Genomic DNA, 23,927 nt, shown 5'->3' on the forward strand with positions numbered 1-23,927 from the left:
ATATATAATAAGTAATAAACGAAGAAGAGCAATGTAGAGGAGTCGCTACAGTTAATTCTCTTTAACGAGGACGATTACGAAAGATCACCTACTGATTGAAATCCAGATTATTTTCCAATAAAGTAAATTCCAATAAACTTTCTTGTTATTGTTAATTATTCCATATCGGACTCCCGAAGAAAACTCATCTAAACAACTTATTGACCGTGCCAATAGCGACTACTCTCAATCATGACTCCGTTTTCTTTCATTTAGAAATAGAAAAGAAAGAGAAGAAAGTAGAAGGGTAAAAGAAGGAGGTAGGAAAAGAAGAAAGAAAAGAAATAGGATATTTTAATAAGAAACAGATTACTGAATAATTCCGGAAATATAGTAAAAGGTCGAGAGAGTCGTTGAAAGACGAATCATTCTAAATGTTATTAACAACTAATCAATTTTGGAATGCTTCGGAATAGACACATGTTCCCTCATACCACCCAGACCTAGCTCCAGGCACCACGATCGTGGGGTTGCCCAGACCTAGACCTGGAAATGAGAAAAGTGAAATCATTCTTTGTACTGTTATTCCAACCGGTGATTGATAACCATCCAGCATCTGAACTCTGTTCTCTAGGATCGACCACACATATGAATTAGCCAAGAGAAAAAAATCAAACTTATAAACTCAATATAAATTTATGTATCGTATCAATAAGAATTTCAACTTCCTGGAAGAAAGATGTCGGATTTAGGCTCATCCTGCTATTTTTGTTTCACTCCTAGAGCCGATTTAAACCATTAGTAGCGGTCCTTCATGACCTAGGTTATTTACCTTAACACATATATTAAAACATGACACATATATTACAGATGTTAATATGACAAATGATATCACTAAAATTACTTAAATTAAATCTATCATGCATTCACACGCTCACTCACTCAGGACAGTGTATAAATGTTTAAAGGAAAATCAACTAGCTACAAAGGTACAAATAGTTTATTACATTCATAGTGAAAAGAAAAGACAAAACAAATAATTATGAAGAAAATATTAGAAGCACAAGTTCTTAGTTATATATTAATAGAGTACATAGTGTTATATTTTAGTAAATTTTTATATATTCAATCATATTGACAAATGGAAAGGAAAAAAATATAATTACATGTATCATATCTTAGGCATGCTAAAGCAAAATTATGATTTGCGACATACGCAAAGAAGACACTTATTTCACTTAAAAAAAAAAATTGGACAAAGAGGAAAGAAAAAAAACTTTTTGGTGTATTAGAACTTATATGAGTCTATACCTCACATTGGGCAATAAAATATTAATAATTTTGAGCGTTCCAATCACAAATCACGCACTAGTCGTAGTGTCCAAAACATTTCGCTCCATTTAACTTAGTTTGTGTTTATGTATATATATATATATATATATCTATATATATAACTAGTGGTTTACAAAAACCATTCATCGACTATATTTGGTTTGTAACTTTTAACAGTTTATATCTGCAATCGCACACTGCTACGTCTATACCCATCTAGGGATTTCGAAAAAATCACTTTCGCCAGAGGATGTTTCTCCTCTTAGACGGTCCATTTCCAAACTTATTAATTGGATAGTTTTAAGTTATTTATTCAACACTGGGACACGTCATGAGACCTTTCCTTTAGATCACTTTGGTATATATGTATACACGGTTCGGATTTAAAAAAAAACGATCTTCCACAGGTGTACGGAGTATGATGGTTCAAATTGAGGATAGAAAAAAACTGGTCAAGTCACAGGATACATATGCAGGTGAGAAGGATTCAAGGTGCACTTTCCACAATGGTTTTAGGTTAGTTGTTCAGGGATAATATTCGTTATGGTGTGGGTTAAGTTTAGACCTGCCGTTACTTTTCAATACATGCCATTACATAATTACAGATGTTATCGTTTACATTTATTCAAAAGAAAAGGAAAATTACTTGAGAGCACGGCGGTATTCTTGACAAAATCTACCTTCTTATATACGTCGGAAAACTTACTGGTAAACTATAGCAACCAATACACGTTTAGGGGGACAGACACGAGCGCTCTTACATACATTCATATTATACATTTAATATCATACTTTTACTTTTAAAATCATATTCACATACTAAGTACATATACATTTCGACGTATTCTTTTCTCTATATATATATATATATATATATATTTATAATAAATGCGCACACATTTAAATTAATCACCCCAACAATAATTTTTGAAAAGGTTGCAAACATTGTACAAGAAAAACAAATGACTTCCGACATTACATATGAAGAAAAGAATTGATTTTTTACCTGATACCGCGCGTCTATAAATTTTTAACTTCTATATAATCAATTCGTGCTTAAATATTGTAAAAAAAACTTTGAGAGGCAGGCACGTGACACAGAGCATTTCTAAAGATATAACTAGATAAACCAAAATACAATTTCTGGGCCCAGGTTAACTACAAGGTAATCGAAAACCAAAACAGAAAGGAAAGTGACCAACGGATTAAAAAAAAACTTAAGAGGGACGACGGTGAAAGAACGTAATCGAAGTGTCGTCAACTACGAAGTCTTTGTTCATTTCGGCGATAGGTCAAAATGTGATGGAGGACCCAATCATTATCTACTTTATCCATGAATCGTGTCTTGCAACGTCTCAGCTGGTAATTTCAGATCAGAGTTGTATGTTAAATAAATTGTAAGCAACAAGTTCAAAATCGGGGGGGGGGGAGGTTGAAAATTTGAAAAAAAATCTCGAAGTAATGAAGACAGAGAGAGAGATAAAGAAGAAGGAAGACGAAGAATAGGGGCGCCAAAGACTTAAGTGAGAAATAACTAACGCTACAAAGATAGAAGTCGAATTTCGCTCTCAACAAAATCCATAGCCAAAATATTCTTAACATGCCAAAAGGGGTTCGGCTTACCAAATAAATAGCCGAAAAAGCTGTCTGCGAAGATGAGACAAGTCTGTGTCCACGATGGGATTTTCGGAAAGACAAAGGCTTTAGGGAAATCCCACCACTCACCGTATCCGGTCAACACCCTTGCAGACTCCGAAATACTCCGGAAGGTTAGAGACGGCGTTAATTTAGGATTTCAAAAGAAAAAAAAATCATCCGACCTCTTGGAAACTAGAAGATTCCAGAATAGTAATGAAATTAGAGTAATAGCTAAGATATCCCTAATTAGTGATTTGCCAAAATAAAAAAAAATTAAATAAACTGAATTTTGGATCGGTGATTTCTATGGCCAAACCTCACCGATAGCTCCCCTTCGCAGAATGCGCTAAATTCTGAGGCATCGATTAATTTCCATCACTATCTAGTTTGGAAACTCAGAAAAGAAAACGAAAATACTCGAGGGGGAAGAGGTCGATGCCCGGGTACGGTATGTATATATATATATATATATCTAATTGTTTTGATTCTGTCACCCTGTCAGAGCTGTCGCCTCCATGAACATTGTAAGCTAGCTCGAGTAGGTAACGTGAAGAAAAGAAAAAAATCTCACAGAGCAGGATATTCTATTTTTAAAACCGACCAGAAAATATAATTCACTACAGCCCTGTTGTATAACTACTACTGTCTTTTCATAATGTATTATTCAATATGTATAGTCAGCGATTATATGATGCTACCCATTCTATCAGATGGTATTACTATGGTTGATTATTACTATAACCCATTAAACTACAAAGTATTACCATAGTCCGACTATATATCGCCCTCCGGTCCGCGTGATATTATGGTGCAGGGGTCAGAACCTGAGATGTTTGTAGCTACACGTATCTATTCAATATCTATATCTCAACACGCGGCGAAGTACTCACTGGGCTACTATATATATTTAACTATATGGGTGTCCTATCTTCTATATTCATTTACTACAATATTCATATACTTTATATTCATATTCACATTAATATTCATATAATATTCATATCATCATTCTTTTCATTCACTACGACGCTATATTTTACAGACACCCTGTTTCCTCTATCTACGCCCAGCCTATATACACATTTCATCATAACACTTTAAAATCTATAATCACTACAAACATTTCCCATTCTGATCACCGCACGATAACCTCACTCGAACTCAAGACTCTTTCACCACACACACAATACTATGTAATACCTGGTAGCTTTATTAAGAAAAAAAAATCCTACGTATGTTCACTGAAAGATAGAATTATCTGCGATAATATTTAATGTTTATAAAATTCTGCAGCAACAATGAAATTCTGCAGCCACGAAGAAAAATGAACATTTAATATAATTCCAAAGCGAAGAACTAGCATCATATCGCTCGACTTCTGTTAAAAAATTACGTATTGTTTATTTACTTAAATATTTCGATTTCTAGATTAAGGAGAATGTTGAAATTTTGAGGATATATTAATTTTGGGTCACTTGACCTAACTGTACATCCATATAGGCTGTGAATTATACCTTCTAGGTTTTATTTCGAAAAGAAAGGTCAATTTCACGGAAATTAAATCACTAAGCACATTGACATGCGAATGGCGGTTAGTACTGACTTTCGACACTAGGTGCTAGCGACGATATAATCAACCCTTGAACAACTGAATGTGACCTTGTACACGGAATTATTGTACTATATTACGTTCACTTTTAAATATTGTGTATGAGTTCACTTAATGACGGAATAACAAAAAATTTATCGCATAGTAAATACTACACTGTCCATATTTAATTGTCTCACACACTCTTTCATCACTTAACTACCACTACCACTGATACTACATTACAAATATACACATACTACTTAAACTACAAGACACATCATGCCAATACACACCAATCATCACTATCATTAATACATGTTATACTGATAAATATACACAGAAAACATTCATATTTTACCATTTTAAATCGGCTCGAAAGGAAAGGGGAAGAAAGAAACAGGGCCAACTGGCCCTTGTATTTACTAAATCACATTCTTGAGTGTTTAATTAATGCCCCCGAGGGGACATATCGAAGTATTAGCTAACAATAGGACCCCTGCCCTGAAGGGGCAGGAACCCGGAACAAACTACATGTTCAACTCATCCCGCTGGAAGCCGTACTCCCAATTTGGGAGTCAGATAGGAGCCCTCACTGTAAATTTACACGTGCATTATGATTACTATACTAACTGCAACGAAATTAAATACCGCCATGTATGTTAAAAAAAATCACTCGCTACCTACATAAACAAATCTCTATATGGACAGGTCTTGTAACCCTCAATTAGCAGGAAAATTGGAAGGTGAAAATATGATGGGAAACACTGATCTTCAAAACCGGTTTTAGAAAAGAAAACAAAAATCACACTACTTCTGAATCCTGTCCATAGCGATCGGTGGATGAAAACATGGCGTCACTATATTGCACTTACTATTTCAGCTTTTTTAGTCCAGTTTTTACTGTGAAATTTAATAGTTTTTGGCTCCTCGAGACTTCCAGAGATTTTAGATGTTAATAAAATCCCAAATATTACCTTGTTTTCAGCTCTTCTAGCTTCTTTTCGACTTTTGAGCTAGACGATCAGAATCTAGTGTCTTCAGTAACACTTCCCGGCATGGAATGGAATAATTGCGCCCTAATATCATAGCGTGGGTTTATCATCCAATCAGAACAAAGCATTTTTGGCGGTGGGCTTTGAAACGAATGAAATTTGGTAAAATCTGGATTAAACTAGTTTTTAGAGGGACCTAGGTATCTAAAAGAGAGGTGAAGGGTGGTCCTGAAAATTCTGTCGAATTTTAGATTGGTTATTTGATCTGGAAAGTTCCGTCCAATAGTGGATCTATATTTTCGGATAGCACTGACACCGTAAGAATTGTAATAATCCATTTACACATCCATATACAAGACTTATAACTAATTTAAAATATAAATAAAGATATTGATTCTATATATATAAAAGAGAACGTACAAATCCTTTGTTCCCTCATCACGCTAATACGGCTGAACCAATTTCTTTTATTTTTGGGGGGTTATTAGGATTTGGACCCTAGATGGTTTTTATCATATCACTTTAATTTTTAATTACCAGTGTCTTGAGATAATTGACCATTCAAGTGTCCATAACGTACAAATCCTTTGTTATTAGTTCATCATAGGTAAAAATAAACGTATTTATATGCAACCCGCCTGACCGTGTCACTCGGCGGGTTAACATAAATGACAGGCGATATACAGCGGAAAATAGCTTGAATCTTCTGTTTAAAATTTTTTAATTGATTTGCTTATTTTTACAGACACTTTTACAATATGCCAGCACCGGGATGACCGCAGCGAAGCGGGGCGGGTTAACATAAATGACAGGCGATATAATGTTAAGATTTACTGCAATCTTCTATGGTTTTTATCATATCACTTGAAAGCGAAAAAGTAAAAATTATCTAAGTAACAAAGTTTATTGCGTTCCGGGGTGACCGCAGCGAAGCGGGGTGAACGCTGCTAGTTCCCAATAAATTTTTTACAGTTTTCCATGTTAATTTGAAATAGAATAACGAACAATATTACGAATTATATGAACAGCCAGAAATTTTTTGTTAAACGTCAGGTACAGTCGGTGCAAAAAATTTCGGGCACCCTCCTATTAAAAACATAATCTCATTAGACTGTAATGGCATATTACAACATCGCATCGTAAACTTTCATTCATTGGTAGTAGGTGTAACCTACGCTACCTGTGATTCACTCCAGTGTCTTTCTGATGTTTTATTTTTCTGTTGACAGATGGCAGCTCATGCTGGGACAACTCATTAAACACACTTTATAGTTACGCACCCTAGTATGCTAAACGAAAACTACAAACTTTAATATTGCATAAAACAAAGCAAAAGACAATTTTGCGCAATATATATATATATATGTATATAAATGGACAGTATTTTTATCGGCAAAATCTTCATTACTTTATATTATTATTTTAACATTTTGAATATTACCAGTGCAATTTTAATAGCAATATTCTTATATCAAAATTAAATTTTATATTATCTCTTTTTATTTATATCATATTAAAAATGTATATATATTTATATTTTTATTTTTCATGTAAATTATAATTTTTATTTTCATTTTCGACAGCACGAATGTGTCGAAGTTTTACTCGCCGAGGGATGTTATAGGATGTAAGGAGATGTCATATTATACTTTAGGATATTTATGGAATATTATCAGATATTATGGTTTTAGATTTCAATTTTGGTAAATTTATAATATTTTATGTCATTTAGATTTAAGTTTATTCACATCATCATTTTACTCATTAAATCATGTCACACAAATATTAGGAATAACATTATGTCGTGAGAACCATTTAGTCTGCTGACGCTTTATTATTTCATTACGAAAAAGCAAATAAAGCAACCTAGTTACATTATGTTAACGAGAAAATTTATACAATGTAATTATTACGTTTGTCAGACAATTACATTTGGATCAGCGTTTTTATTTTTCAAAATTGAGAACAGAATGTCTATGTTATTGTAAGAATTATGTATCTTTTTGTTTTCAAAAATTCTTGGATTGACAAAATTTAAATCATCCGAGAGATTGTGTCTGGAGATTCTAGGGATTTCTGGTCAGCAGAATGTCCTGTCCCAATTGAGTTTCTCAAGAATTCCACGTGCTATCTGGAGCTTGTTGTTGTCATGAATTTCTCCGATATCTGCAACCTCATTTCTTGATTATATAAAACCGTTTCCTTGGAAAGAGAAATCAGTTAATAAGAAGCAGTTAATAAGAATCAGTTAACAAAAATCGAGTTGATAAGACGTCAGATAATGAGAAGTTATTAAGAGATCTATTCGTAACAAGCCGAGAGTTAATCATAAGTCAATGAGAGACTTAAGAGATTCGTTAGATCGAACATGTCGATTCACGATACGTACTTATACTTCAAGTAACGAGTCGAGATAGTTACTTTAATCTAAGTTTCGGAAAGATCGTTTACAAATTTTATTCACGTGTATTTCCGAGTGATAAGCTCATCTTTCCATGGATGTTTTATAAAATTTGGAGCTGAACTGCAGATGGGAATACCTGACAACATGGGACCAGTAGTCATCCAGGTATGATATTCTTAAGGCCAGATTTTCCCTAATTTCATTCCTCATGACCTTTCAGATATTTAATCAAATCAATCTAAAGAACACTAAATCTATTGATTAATAAACTATTATAAATTGAACAATAAGCCTTTCTCTGAATTCAATAACGTTTCCATTAATCACTACTAAATTATTCTTGAATTTCATGTTACACATCTTGCCAAACTTTCAGGGGCATGTTGAGAGAGAAATTCCAGATATTTCTCTTAGTTTAGTTTGGTCTTCGCAGACTTGCTACAACCCCCCCATTCATTTCATACAAGAGTAGACCAGGCTAACACTATGGTACAATTTGTACCATACGCGTTTTTCATGGTACATTGCGATATTTCTCTTCTATTTGAGCCTTTTCGTCAGGTTTTTTTTCCAAGTTCAGAGGCATTGTAGAAGACATTAGGTATGGTTTGAGACCGTCCTGCGTCCAGACATAGGAGGTGATGACGTCATGATTCTAAAATATATTTTTCATTTATTAAGCCTATGTTCAATATTTTTTGGCGCGCTTATTTTTGCTCGTAGAAGATTGAAATTTTGCACAAACATTCAGTCCACCGAGTAGTATTTACCAGATTTTTTCAGATATGTGAGTTAAAACCGGGGGAACCAGAGGGGCAAAGGGTTGAAAAAGGGATATTTTTACCCAGTAAATCCCTTTTTTCGGGATTTTTCCGCCTTATATACATGATGGAGACACGTGAGTCATACCGTCTGAAAAGCAATTTTATTCTGAAGAGAATGGTGGGCGAAACATGACCCTAGGGTAATTAGGGATGTCTCAAGGATTTTTTTAAAAAATATCCCTCTGTATAGGGTAATATGGTACATTGTGGGTATTTATATTTTTTGGCGAGCTTACTTTTGTACCTAGAAGATTGAAATTGTGCATAAACATTCAGCCTACCTAGTAGTATTTATCAGATTTTTTCAGATCTCTGCGTTAAAACAAGGGGGTCCAGAGGGGCTAAAAGTTGAAAAAAGGGATATTTTACCCAAAAATCCCGTTTTTTCGTCATTTTCCCACCTTAGATACATGATGGAGACACGTGAGTCATACCGTCTGAAAGGCAGTTCTATTCTGAAGAGAATGATGTGCAAATCATGATACTAGGTTAATTAGGGATGTTTCAGGGAATTTTTTCAATATATCCCTCTGTATAGGGTAATGTGGGGCATTTTCTGAATTTTGTTTGGGCTTATTTTTGCACGTAGAAGATTGAAATTGTGCACAAACATTTAGTCCACCGAGTAGTATTTACCAGATTTTTTTCAGATTTCTGCGTTAAAACAGGGGGGTCCAGAGGGGCTAAAAGTTAAAAAAGGGTTTTTTACCCCAAAAATCCCGTTTTTTCGTCATTTTCTCGCCTTAGATACATGATGGAGACACGTGAGTCATACCGTCTGAACGGCCGTTCTATTCTGAAGAGAATGATGTGCAAACCATGATACTAGGTTAATTAGAGATGTCTCAGGAATTTTTTTCCCTGAGATCATAGTGTATTGTGGTAATTTGGGGCATTGTGGGAATTCATGATAAAATTCCCCCCCCCCCTTAGTATTCAAGATAGAAACTTGAAATTTGGTACACAAATTTGGTTTACCAAGTGCTATTTATCAGATTTTTTGGAGGTCTCTACGTTCACACAGGGGGGGTGGCCAGGTAGGACAAAAAATTTTTCCCCTCAAAATTTCCCCTTCGACATCAATTTTCCCTCTCCTGGTATATGGTATGAGCATGCAGATGGTACCATTTGAAAGCCAGCTCTGTTCTGAAGAGAATGAGGTATGAACCATGATCTTAGGATAAATAGTGACGATGCAGTAGCTGCTTGACTGAAAGTCTAAAAAATGCCGGGATCCGGAAAGGGTTATGAGTAAAGATAGAAAAAAATAAATAAAAAGATGAAATTTATCAGTTTAACGTTCCATGATTACGCCCTTTAAGCTAAGGGAGACGGATGATTAAGGTAAGTGGATGAGGATGGAAGAATTGGTAGAAAGGGAAAGTGGGAGGAAACGGGAGTATCCTGAGAAAACCCACGGACACAATATATTGTGCAACACAAACTTATTTATTCGAGGATCTATCCAAGGACTCCAGGCACCAGAGGTAAGCACTCTAGCACTGAGCCACTGTGCATGTAAAAATGGAAAGGTAAAAAATATGTTGAAAATAGATGCTTTTTAACAAAAAATGACCGAATTTTCCAATCGCACAAGCTGTTTGTACCCTTACAATGGTAAAATCCCATACGTTAAATTGGAAATTAATGTTCTCAGTTCACAACTCATGATACCAACAATATGTTGGGAAAGGATTCAAGGCGTTCTATGCAGGGTCATAAGTTGTGGGGTGCAAGGACGGGCCCCCCAGGGAAGGTGTATTTCGCCAGCCCCCCCAGCTTGGAGTTTCGAAAAAAAACCTATGCCAATTGTTTGTGCTACGTTTGTGCCAGAATGTACAGCAAAAATTTTCGTTTGTACCACTTCCGGTACGAAGTTATAAGGGTTTTAAAGTGGGGGGGGGGCTGGAGAAACGGAAGCCTCCAAACTTGGAATTTCGAAACAAAAACTATGCCAATCGTTTGTGCTACGTTTGTGCCGGAATGTACCGCAAAAATTTTCGTTTGTACCACTTCCGGTACGAAGTTATAAGGGTTTTAAAGTGGGGGAGCTGGAGAAACGGCAGCCTCCAACCTTGGAATTTCGAAACAAAAACTATGCCAATCGTTTGTGCCGGAATGTACCGCAAAAATTTTCGTTTGTACTACTTCCGGTACGAAGTTATAAGGGTTTTAAAGTGGGGAGCTGGGGAAACCTCAGCCCGCCACCTAGGAATTTCAAAACTAAGCCTATGCCAATCATTTGTGCTACGTTTGTGCCGGAATGTTCCGCAAAAATTTTTGTTTGTACCACTTCCGGCGAAGTAATAATAGTTTTAAAGTGGGGGGCTGGGGAAACGTCAGCCCGTCACCTAGGAATTTCAAAACTAAGCCTATGCCAATCGTTTGTGCTACGTTTGTGCCGGAATGTACCGCAAAAATTTTCGTTTGTACCACTTCCGGTACGAAGGTATAAGGGTTTTGAAGTGGGGGGCTGAGGAAACGGCAGGCCCCCACCTAAAAATTTCAAAACAAAACCTATGCCAATCGTTTGTGCTACGTTTGTGCCGGAATGTACCGCAAAAATTTTCGTTTATACCACTTCCGGTACGAAGTTATAAGGGTTTTAAAGTGGGGGGGGCTGGAGAAACGGCAGCCTCCAACCTTGGAATTTCGAAGCAAAAACTATGCCAATCGTTTGTGCCGGAATGTACCGCAAAAATTTTCGTTTGTACCACTTCCGGTACGAAGTTATAAGGGTTTTAAAGTGGGAGGGCTGAAGAAACGGAAGCCTCCAACCTTGGAATTTCGAAACAAAAACTATGCCAATCGTTTGTGCTACGTTTGTGCCGGAATGTTCCGGAAAAATTTTCGTTTGTACTACTTCCGGTACGAAGTTATAAGGGTTTTAAAGTTGGGAGGCGGGGAAACGGCAGCCCGCCACCTAGGAATTTCGAAACAAAACCTATGCCAATCGTTTGTGCTACGTTTGTGTCGGAATGTATCGCAAACATTTTTGTTTGTATCACTTCCAGTACAAAAGTATGACAGTTTTAACTAGGGAGCTGCCGTTTCCAGAACCCCCCACCTTGGAATTTCGAGACAAGACTATGTCAATCGTTTGTGGTACGTTTTTACCGGAATGTGCCGCAAAAAATTTACGTGCCTGAAGTTGGCCCCCACCTCTTCCAAATTACACCAAACGTTACACATCGTTAATGCATCATTAATGCACGTTAGTGCATTTAGAGCTAACGTTAGTGCTATCAGCGTTTACGAGATATTTAAGATTTTGGTGGGGGACCAACTTCATATGAAGATCGCCCCCCACCCATCTTAATGCAGACAGATTCTCACTAAACTTAGCGCATCGTTAGTGCATGGTTAGTGCACTTAAACATACTAAGCACTACCGTAAGTGCTACCATATTTTGGGATTATTCAAGATTTTCGGAGGGGGGCCAACTTCAGAAATATCAAATTCTATACAAATAGAGGTAGAAACATGGGGTTGACGGTAATCGTTAGTGCATCGTTAGTGCACTTAAACACACTAAGCACTACCGTAAGTGCTACCATATTTTGGGATTATTCAAGATTTTCGGGGGGGGGCAACTTCAGAAATATCAAATTCTATACAAATAGAGGTAGAAACATGGAGTTGACGGTAATCATTAGTGCATCGTTAGTGCACTTAAAAGCACTAAGCACTAACGATAGTGTTACCACATTTTGAGATTTATTCAAAATTTTTGTGGGGGCCAACTTCAGAAATATTAAATTCCATACAAAGTGTCAGTATTTTCAGGAATCAGTAACGAATGCACTAATTACTTTGTTAGTGCTTGAAGAGGGCACAAATTCACGCTGACACCAAAGATATTTTACTTGTAGCACCTACACTAATTAAGCACTAACGTTAGGGGTTGGTGCACGAAGAAGCACTAACGATGCACTAAGGATTGTACTGGAAATGATCATTAGTGCTTTTTAATTTGGCAGAAATTGGACACAGTGAAAAACTCCCCTTAAATTTCTTATGTGAGTTTCCTTAGATGTAACTGGCCATAACTACACTAATAGTGAAGCACTAATGAAAACGGCTGTAATTTTTTCGTTATTGGTTGAAGTGGGGCGCCAAGTTTATGAAAGCTTCCAAAGGTTTTTTTACTTGTAGGACCTACATTAATGAAGAACTAACGTTAGGTGTTAATGCACTAAGAAGCACTAACGATTTCAGTAGAAGAGGTCATTAGTGCTTTTGATTTTGGCGGAAATTTGACGCAATGAAAAATTCCACATAAATCTCATGGGATTTTTGTGACATATAATTGGCCATATCTACATCAATAGTCAAGCATTAACGGAACTATGAGTGTTTTGCAGAAACGCTAACGATACATTAACGAATGGACTTATTTTTCGTTACTGCTTGAAGTGGGAACCAAGTTCACGCTGGCCCGCAAAGGTTTCTTACTTGTGGCACCTACACTAATGAAGCACGAAACTTAGGTGTTGGTGCACTAGGAAGCACTAATGTTACAAAGAAAGAAAACTTTCGAAATTATCGTGAACTTAGCCCCCACTACAAGCACTAACGAAAAAATTAGTTTTATACGTTAGTGCATTGTTAGTACTTCTAGAAGGTACAAGTAGTTTCGTTAGTGTTTCACCATTAGTGTAGAAATGGCCAATTATAAGTCTCAAAACTCCCATAAGAAACACATGGGGAATTATTCATTGTATCAAATTCCCATCGCATTCAAAAGCACTAATTACCTCTGTTAGTGCAATTGTTAGTGCATCGTAATTGCTTCTTAGAGCACAAACACCTAACGTTAGTGCTTCATTAGTGTAGGTGTTACAAGTAAAAAAATTCTATGGGGAAGTCAGCGTGAATTTCGCACCGACACTTTAAGCACTAACGGAAAAAAAGTCCAATTCGTTAGTGCTTCTATAAAGCACTAACAATTTCGTTAGTGCTTCACTATTAGTGTAGTTATGGCCAATTACATATCACGAAACTCACAAGAAATTTAGGCAAATTTTTCATTGAATCAAATTTCCGCCAAATTCAAAATCACTAATGATCTCTTCTAGAGCGATCGTTAGTGCATTGTTAGTGCTTCTTAGCGCATCTATACCTAAGGTTAGGGCTTCAATAGTAAATGTGCTATAATTAAAACACCTTTTGAGGCCAGAGTGAACTTAGCGCCCCCACTTCAAGCACTAACTAAAAACTTAGTGCCATTCGTTAGTGCATTGGTAGTGCTTCTAGAAAACACTAACAGTTTCGTTTGTCCTTCAATATTAGTGTAGTTATGGACAATTACATGTCACTAAACTCCTATAAGACATTTATTGGGAATTTTTAATTGCATCAAATTTCCGCCATATTCAAAAGCTATCTATCTTCTAGTGCAATTGTTAGTGGTTCTTAGTGCACCAACCCCTAACGTTAGTACTTCATTAGTGTAGGTGCTACAGGTACAATATCTTTGGAGGGCACGGTGAACTTGCGTCAACTTAAAGCACTAACAAAAAATTAATGACATTCATTAGTGTATCGTTAGTGCTTCTAGAAAGCACTAAACGTTTGTATGGAATTTGATATTTCTGAAGTTGGCCCCACCAAAAATCTTGAATAAATCCCAAAATATGGTAATGCTAACCTTAATGCTTAGTGCATTTAAGTGCACTAACGACGCAATAACGATTGTCTTTAACTGCATGTTTCTACCTCTATTTGTATAGAATTTGATATTTCTGAAGTTGGCCCCCATCTAAAATCTTGAAGAAATCCCAAAATATTGTAGCACTAACGTCAGTGTTTAGTATTTTAAGTGCACTAACGATGCACTAACGATTGCCGTTAACTCTATGTTCCTATCTCTATTTGTATAGAATTTGAAATTACTGAAGTTGCCCATCCCACCGAAAATCTTGAATGAATTCCAAAATATGGTAGCACCAACGATAGTGCTTAGTACGTTTAAGTGCACTAACGATGCACTAACGATTGCCATCAACCCCATGTTTCATCCCTATTTGTATAGAATTTGATATTTCTGAAGTTGACCACTCCACCAATTTTTTTGAATAAATCTCAAAATATAGTAGCACTAACGTTAGTGCTTAGTGCGTATAAGTGCACTAATGATGCACTAATGATTGCCGTTAACACTATGTTTCTACCTTTATTTGTATAGAATTTGATATTTCTCAAGTTGGCCCCCGCCACCAAAAATCTTGAATAAATCCCAAAATATGATAGCACTAACGTTAGTGCTTTTAAGTGCACTAACGATTGCCCTTAACTCAATGTTTCTATCTCTATTTGTATAGAATTTGATGTTTCTGAAGTTTGCCCCCCACTTTAAAATTATTATAACTTCGTAACGGAAGTGGTACAAAAGAAAATTTTTGCGGTACATTCCGGCACAAACATAGCACAAACGATTGGCATAGGTTTTGTTTCGAAATTCCAAGTAGGGAGGCTGCCGTTTCTCCAGCCCCCCCACTTTAAAACCCTTATAACTTCGTACCGGAAGTGGTACAAACGAAATTTTTTCCGGCACATTCCGGCACAAACGTAGCACAAACGATTGGCATAGGGTTTGTTTTGAAATTTTTAGGTGGGGGGGCTGCCGTTTCCCCTGCCCCCACTTCAAAACCCTAATAACTTCGTACCGGAAGTGGTACAAACGAAAATTTTTGCGGTACATTCCGGCACAAACGTAGCTTAAACGATTGTCATAGGTTTTGTTTTGAAATTCCTAGATGGGGGCTGCCGTTTCCCCAGCCCCCCACTTCAAAACCCTTCTAACTTCGTACCGGAAGTGGTACAAACAAAAATTTTTGAGGTACATTCCGGCACAAACGTAGCACAAACGATTGGCATAGGTTTTGTTTTGAAACTTTTAGGAGGGGGCCTGCCGTTTCCCCAGCCCCCCCCACTTTAAAACCCTTATAACTTCGTACCAGAAGTGGTACAAACGAAAATTTTTGCGGTACATTCCAGCACAAACGATTGCCATTGGTTTTGTTTCGAAATTCCAAGTTTGGAGGCTGCCGTTTCTCCAGCCCCCCACATTAAAACCCTTATAACTTCGTACCGGAAGTAGTACAAACGAAAATTTTTGCAGTATATTCCGGCACAAACGTAGCACAAACGATTGCCATAGGTTTTGTTTCGAATTTCCAAGGTTGGAGGCTGCCGTTTCTCCAGCCCCCCACATTAAAACCCTTATAACTTCGTACCGGAAAGGGTACAAACAAAAATTTTTGCGGTACATTCCGGCACAAACGTAGCACAAACGATTGGCATAGGTTTTGTTTTGAAATTTTTAGGACTGGGCCTGCCTTTCTCCAGCCCCCCCACTTTAAAACCCTTATATCTTCGTACCGGAAGTGGTACAAACGAAAATTTTTGCGGTACATTCCAGCACAAACGATTGCCATAGGTTTTGTTTCGAAATTCGAAGTTTGGAGGCTGCCGTTTCTTCAGCCCCCCACTTTAAAACCCTTATAACTTCGTACCGGAAGTGGTACAAACAAAAATTTTTGCGGTACATTCCGGCACAAACGTAGCACAAACGATTGGCATAGGTATTGTTTTGAAATTTTTAGGAGGGGGCCTGCCGTTTCCCCAGCCTCCCCACTTCAAAACCCTTATAACTTCGTACAAGAAGTGGTACAAACGAAAATTTTTGCGGTACATTCCAGCACAAACGTAGCACAAACGATTGCCATTGGTTTTGTTTCGAAATTCCAAGTTTGGAGGCTGCCGTTTCTCCAGCCCCCCCACTTTAAAACCCTTATAACTTCGTACCGGAAGTGGTACAAACGGAAATTTTTGCGGTACATTCCGGCACAAACGTAGCACAAACGATTGGCATAGGTTTTGTTTCAAAATTCATAGGTGGGGGGGCTGCCGTTTTCCCAGCCCCCCACTTTAAAACCCTTATAACTTCGTACCGGAAGTGGTACAAACAAAAATTTTTGCGGTACATTCCGGCACAAACGTAGCACAAACGATTGGCATACGTTTTGTTTTGAAATTTTTAGGAGAGGGCCTGCCGTTTCCCCAGCCCCCCACTTCAAAACCCTTCTTACTTCTTACCGGAAGTGGTACAAACGAAAATTTTTCCGTACATTCCGGCAAAAACGTAGCACAAACGATTGGCATAGGTTTTGTTTCGAAATTCCTAGGTGGGGGGCTGCCGTTTTCCCAGCCCCCCACTTTAAAACTCTTATAACTTCGTACCGGAAGTGGTACAAACGAAAATTTTTCCGGTACATTCCGGCACAAACGTAGCACAAACGATTGGCATAGGTTTTGTTTCGAAATTCCTAGGCGGGGGGGGCTGCCGTTTTCCCAGCCCCCCACTTTAAAACTCTTATAACTTCATACCGGAAGGGGTACAAACGAAAATTTTTGCGGTACATTCCGGCACAAACGTAACACAAACGATTGGCATAGATTTCGTTTCGAAATTCCAAGGTGGGGGGCTGTCGTTTCCCCAGCCCCCCCACTTTAAAACTATTTTAACTTCGTACCGGAAGTGGTACAAACGAAAATTTTTCCGGTACATTCCGGCACAAACGTAGCACAAACGATTGGCATAGGTTTTGTTTTGAAATTTTTAGGAGGGGGCCTGCCGTTTCCCCAGCCCACCCACTTTAAAACCCTTATAACTTCGTACCGGAAGTGGTACAAACGAAAATTTTTGCGGTACATTCCGGCAGAAACGTAGCACAAACGATTGGCATAGGTTTTGTTTCGAAATTTTTAGGTGTGGGGGGGCTGCCGTCTCTCCAGCCCCCGCACTTTAAAACCCTTATAACTTCGTACCGGAAGGGGTACAAACAAAAATTTTTGCGGTACATTCCGGCACAAACGTAGCACAAACAATTGGAATAGGTTTTGTTTTGAAATTTTTAGGAGGGGCGTGCGGTTTCCCTAGCCCCCCCACTTTAAAACCCTTATAACTTCGTACCGGAAGTGGTACAAACGAAAATTTTTGCGGTAGATTCCAGCACAAACGATTGCCATAGGTTTTGTTTCGAAATTCGAAGTTTGGAGGCTGCCGTTTCTCCAGTTCCCCACTTTAAAACCCTTATAACTTCGTACCGGAAGTGGTACAAACAAAAATTTTTGCGGTACATTCCGGCACAAACGTAGCACAAACGATTGGCATAGGTTTAGTTTTGAAATTTTTAGGAGGGGGCCTGCCGTTTCCCCAGCCCCCCACTTCAAAACCCTTATAACTTCGTACCGGAAGTGGTACAAACGAAAATTTTTGCGGTACATTCCAGCACAAAGGTAGCACAAACGATTGCCATTGGTTTTGTTTCGAAATTCCAAGTTTGGGGCTGCCGTTTCTCCAGCCCCCCCCACTTTAAAACCCTTATAACTTCGTAACGGAAGTGGTACAAACGGAAATTTTTCCGGTACATTCCGGCACAAACGTAGCACAAACGATTGGCATAGGTTTTGTTTTGAAATTTTAGGAGGGGGCCTGCCGTTTCCCCAGCCCCCCACTTTAAAACCCTTATAACTTCGTACCGGAAGTGGTACAAACGAAAATTTTTGCGGTACATTTCGGCACAAACGTAGCACAAACGATTGGCATAGGTTTTGTTTCGAAATTCCTAGGTGGGGGGGCTGCCGTTTTCCCAGCCCCCACTTTAAAACCCTTATAACGTCGTACCGGAAGTGGTACAAACAAAAATTTTTCGGTACTTTCCGGCACAAACGTAGCACAAACGATTGGCATAGGTTTTGTTTTGAAATTTTTAGGAGAGGGCCTGCCGTTTCCCCAGCCCCCCACTTCAAAACCCTTCTTACTTCTTACCGGAAGTGGTACAAACGAAAATTTTTCCGTACATTCCGGCACAAACGTAGCACAAACGATTGGCATAGATTTTGATTCGAAATTCCAAGTTTGGAGGCTGCCGTTTCTCCAGCCCCCCCATTTCAAAACCCTTATAACTTCGTACCGGAAATGGTACAAACGAAAATTTTTGCGGTACATTCCAGCACAAACGTAGCACAAACGATTGCCATTGGTTTTGTTTCGAAATTCCAAGTTTGGATTCTGCCGTTTCTCCAGCCCCCCCACTTTAATACCCTTATAACTTCGTACCGGAAGTGGTACAAACGAAAATTTTTGGGGGACATTCCGCCACAAACGTAGCACAAACGATTGGCATAGGTTTTGTTTCGAAATTCCTAGGTGGGGGGGCTGCCGTTTTCCCAGCCCCCCACTTCAAAACTCTTATAACTTCGTACCGGAAGGGGTACAAACGAAAATTTTTGCGGTACATTCTGGCACAAACGTAGCACAAACGATTGGCATAGGTTTTGTTTTGAAATTTTTAGGAGGGGGCCTGCCGTTTTCCCAGCTCCCCACTTCAAAACCCTTATAACTTCGTACCGGAAGTGGTACAAACGAAAATTTTTCCGGTACATTCCGGCACAAACGTAGCACACAACGATTGGCATAGGTTTTTTTTCGAAACTCCAAGGTGGGGGGGCTGGCGAAATGCACCTCCCCAGGGAAGCTCTCCGCCGTTCGAGGAGGGGCCATTTTTAGACAAAATTTTCTTATTCCACATACGATACGAACATGAAATTATAAATGAAACATCAAACAGGTTCACTACATTACATAAACAAAACAGCACACAAAAAGTTTTTTTTTTTTAAAAAAAAAATGAATCGTGGGCCCATTTCAGCAAATAAATGTCTACTATTAGGGACCCTAGAAATAACGTTTATTCGTATGACTTTGAAAATTGTCAATATTGTTTCCTTAATTAATTTGTCATGTATGGAACGGGCCCAGAGCGTAACTAACGGCTCCCCAGACATTGCAGTGCGGAGGGCCGACAGATTCCGGGGGCGCACAAAAAGTAACAGAAAGATGGAAAGAGGGAGCCCAAGAATTAGAAAACCAACTTTTTCTAGGGGATCCAAATATTAATGCTTGCCACCCCCCACCACCCGCCAGAAAAAAACAAGTTCCGGCGCTGGTTCTGTTACCCGACAGAATAATGTGCACGTACCTCGTTCCATTTTGCGTACTCTTACGTTCCGAACGAATGGTCTACTGAACTGGAAACACTACCTTTTAATGTCAAGCAGTGGCGTATTTACGATTTTGTTTCGGCGACGGCTTTTCTAGCTTTCGGGGGGGGGGCTTTGCCTGAAAATCTTAAAATTGTGCAAGATATTTCATATATTTTACTATAGTAAGTAAGATTTCGGGGGTGGCTTAAGCCCGGAAGCCTCCCCGCCCTAAATACGTCACTGATGTCAAGTATCGAACCCAACAGGTGGTACGATTAAAAGAATTCCATCATTTAAAAAAAAAACATCTATTTCCAATAACATTTCACTCTCTTCCCATTTCCCCTCCGTATCTTTAATCAAAACGTGAATTGTCCTATGGTCCTGATTTTTGATACACCTGATATGTTTCATTCATTACGGTTATACAAATAATTCTACTTACTTGAGCTTTCTATAATACAAGTTGAATGCAAGGAACACACAGGCGAGACAAATTCCAACACAAGCAAGGCAAGAGATGCTCATGAAGGCTACAGGATCGATGCTCACCACTCGAACTTTGAACACTCTTTTGGCGATCGGAACTTGGCCTCCTTGCCATACGATGGGTGAGCATAGAGGGCACTGGAAGTCCAAGTGACCGGTGTCTGGGTAATACAAAGCTATTTCTTTCACCTGTCCACCTGGAAACACAAAGATAAAGAAACAAATTAAATTGCTTCTGAATTAAAATTGTACACTCTGCTTTACAAGGGGACACTATCCCAATGTTGTAGTAAAGTACATCACTCGCATAATAAACATATATTATTCTACATAAAATTCTTATCCAAACGACTGGGTTTGTGGCATATCTTATCATTCTTTGCACTACTCTAGTAAAATATTAATGACGCAACACATTTTTAAAAATTGTATATGTTAAAAGGGATCATCTCGAGATCCAAAAATTTCTGCCGACCTTAGTTCTCAAGATACAAGATTAAAATTTTGCACACGTATTGTGTACATAGCAACGTATTCTTATCAAAAACTCAGATTGCTACATTAACCCAGGCCTGGGCTAGAGGGGCGCAAAAATTTCGATAAAAAAATTCTTTAAAAAGTCTTTTGTTTTATCCGATTTTCCCGTTTTGGTGTATAATACAGACAAGCTTGTGGTACCGTTCGAAAATATGCTCTACCTTGGAACGAGGTACAAACCATAATCCTACGATAAATAGTAAGGAAGCAGTAGCTGTTTGAGTGAAAGTCTAAAATTTACCACAAAAAATGGAAATCCTAAAAGGGTCAAGTGATGATTTTTATTGCTCACTCCTATATCATCAGAGTTTGGCAATATTGTTGGTGAAATTCTGATATTTGACGTTTTCTCAAGTGTACGTTCAGAAGGCAGCTTGTTGAATCCTACCGAAATCTTTTAATGACTCACATGTGAAGCAAAAAGTTCTATAATTGGTGTAGAGCTCATGCTTCACGAGTCGTTGTGGTCAGTGAAGTAAATTGCTTCCTCTAACATCTCCCTTGGTTATATTGATTTGTTTTACAATTTTGCTTCCATTGTTGCGAAATTTCTAGCCCTTCTTGCTACTCAAGTAGGTTGCGTATGTACACTCATGTCCAAAATTATTATCGCATGTCTATAGATATGTTCTCGTAGGAATATAATTTGATAACGAATTCGCCCGATATTTCTTATAATGTTAGTATGTGTATAATTGACAAAGACATGTATGTGGCAAATTTAATGTCAAAAGAGCAGTAAATATAAACAATAAAACGAAAATAAAACTTTCTTGTCCATTTAGCAACAATTTGTTTTAGTCATACTAATTTTCGTATTTATAAATCTTTTCCTATAAATTTACCACAGATAAACATTTCCCGATTATACACATAGTATCAGTATTAAAAGTACCCTACAAAATCATTATCAAATTATATTCTTATAAGAAGAGAATTATAGATATGCGACAATCATTTTGGACATGAGTGTACCTATACCTGACGAGGATCCGGCTTTTAAACTTGGATCTCGCTCTACGAGAGAAAAACCGAAGGATGTTATAAAATAGAGGATCTGCCCATACGTATCTTTATCATATGAACTCAGTGAAGCCAAAAAACAGCTTAGCATCGTCTCAGCTGGCACGTCCGATTGGTTACTTTCGTTTCCTCCATGATTATTGGCTCGAAACAATGCGATCTTAGTGGCGCGGAGTGGGCAGAGTAGGTGTGGCGAAGCTGTGACATATGGCTTCACGATTTTGTTGTATGGGCACATCCTGTATTTTATAACATCCTTGGAAAAACCTCGATGTAGTATAAGCATTTTATGTGTATGTATTACTTATACAGGGTGTTTCGAAATGAATATCGGGGATTAAAGGCCTTGAGTATTTATTACATTTAACGTACATTATAAATAATATCTCAAATGAAAGAGCAACTCGAACAGTTTTTGCTACAAGTGTTCAATGTCTGCACCACTCGTTACAAGATACACATCGAGTCGATAGGCAAATTCTTCAGTAATCTTGATCAGTGTGTTTGGAGTAATTGTTGCAAAAACTGCTGCAATCGTCTTTATTAAGTCGAGTAGGTCAGGTGGTAGCGAAGCCATATACACATAATCCTTTATGAATCCCAAAAGGTAAAACTTGCATGACATCAGATCTGGTGAAGGTGGAGGCCACGCGAAACAAGCTCTGTCATTCGGCTCCTTGCGACCAATCCAGCGGTCGGGTTTAACCAATCTCTAATAACGGCTATCAAAGGAAATACTGCATGCGCTTTCACGCGTACAAAACTAAGTTGCTCTTTCATTTGATATATTACTTATCTAAGTTAATTGTAATAAATATAACAGAACATTAAACAACGACATTCATTTTGAAACACCCTGTTCAACGAAAGGTAGGAAATAGAAACGCAGAAACAAAAAGTAAACAAAGCTATAACACCTCGAGATGAGCGACAGATAGGAGCATATAGGAAAGTGTGGCAAATTTTCTCATAGTCTGATGGGTATGTTATCTTGTGCTATTTACAGAACCCGACATTATTTTTCTTAAACTAAAGTCAGTGACATCTTTTCTGTATCTTTCTGCACCTCACACGTGGTCTTACGAAGAACCGTACAATTGAATGCCAAAGCCGTACAACATAGCAAAAGATAAAACATATATGAAGGAATTGATTGTTCTCAACCCATCAAGTATTATTGTGATTACTTGAAGATAATTGGTAGTCTTGTCGTGTTAGGTGACGCTAGGAAGGTATATACAGATTCATTACGTTATGCATATCATACGAAAATCATGCAACTACTACACAGTGATGCACTGAGTACTCACTGAATTACGACCACCTAGCTGATGTTTTGTTGTTCCAATTTTTAATCAGTGAACGACCTGGTCACGGCGTGGTATGGATTCTGGTAGTTGCTGATATGTTTCTAAGGGGATCTGACACCATACTTCCTGATGACGTCCCACAATGAGCCCACAGATATTGGTGCAGGAGTTACGGTGCAAAGATCTCACTGTGGTCCATACACACCCACGCTCTCATTCCATGCCAACAGTAGCTTTTCCAGACCATACAGTCCCCCCACCTGCCTGCACAGTACACACTATGTACAGTACGCAGAGGGATCCATAGTTTTGTGCTGTTGGCGCCACACGTGTACACGCCCGCCCGAGAGGAGTAGCACAAATCCTGATTTATAAGACAAACACACTCTTTTCCAATCATCCATTGGCCAGTTAACGTGTCTCCGTGCCAGCGCGACGAAGTCGGCGGTGACTTGTTGTAAGAAATGGGTGACGAGTGTATCGTCTGCTGTGGAACTGCATGCATGGCAGTGTGCGCCATATAGTTGCGTGAGATATGGATATTGTGCATCCACAATTGGTCACGTAATTTCCGGACACTGATGTTTCATTTGCGAATTTGACGCGATGCTCGCTCGTCCCATGTTTTGAACTTCCATATGCCTCTGTAGTTCCGTTTCTTGGAGACTGTTAGTCAAGGGTGCCGATTTCTCTGTAAATTGGGGGGAGGGGCATTCAGATGCAGAAGGTATATATATGAGGATTTTAAGACAAAT

General features: G+C 38.3%; 1 protein-coding gene across 1 annotated transcript in view; it reads right to left on the reverse strand.

Annotated features, from left to right (window-relative positions):
* The window catches only part of GABA-B-R3 (gamma-aminobutyric acid type B receptor subunit 3), a 702,393-nt gene that overhangs the window by 118,631 nt on the left and 559,835 nt on the right, over nucleotides 1–23,927 (reverse strand). Inside the window, exon 9 of the mRNA XM_081758156.1 lies at nucleotides 20,259–20,499. Coding sequence (XP_081614282.1) covers nucleotides 20,259–20,499 — 241 coding nt within the window. The remainder of the gene's footprint in view (nucleotides 1–20,258; nucleotides 20,500–23,927) is intronic.

Source organism: Thermobia domestica, chromosome 5 (genome assembly GCF_964235325.1).
Source record: "Thermobia domestica chromosome 5, izTheDome1.hap1.1, whole genome shotgun sequence".
Taxonomy (NCBI): domain Eukaryota; kingdom Metazoa; phylum Arthropoda; class Insecta; order Zygentoma; family Lepismatidae; genus Thermobia; species Thermobia domestica.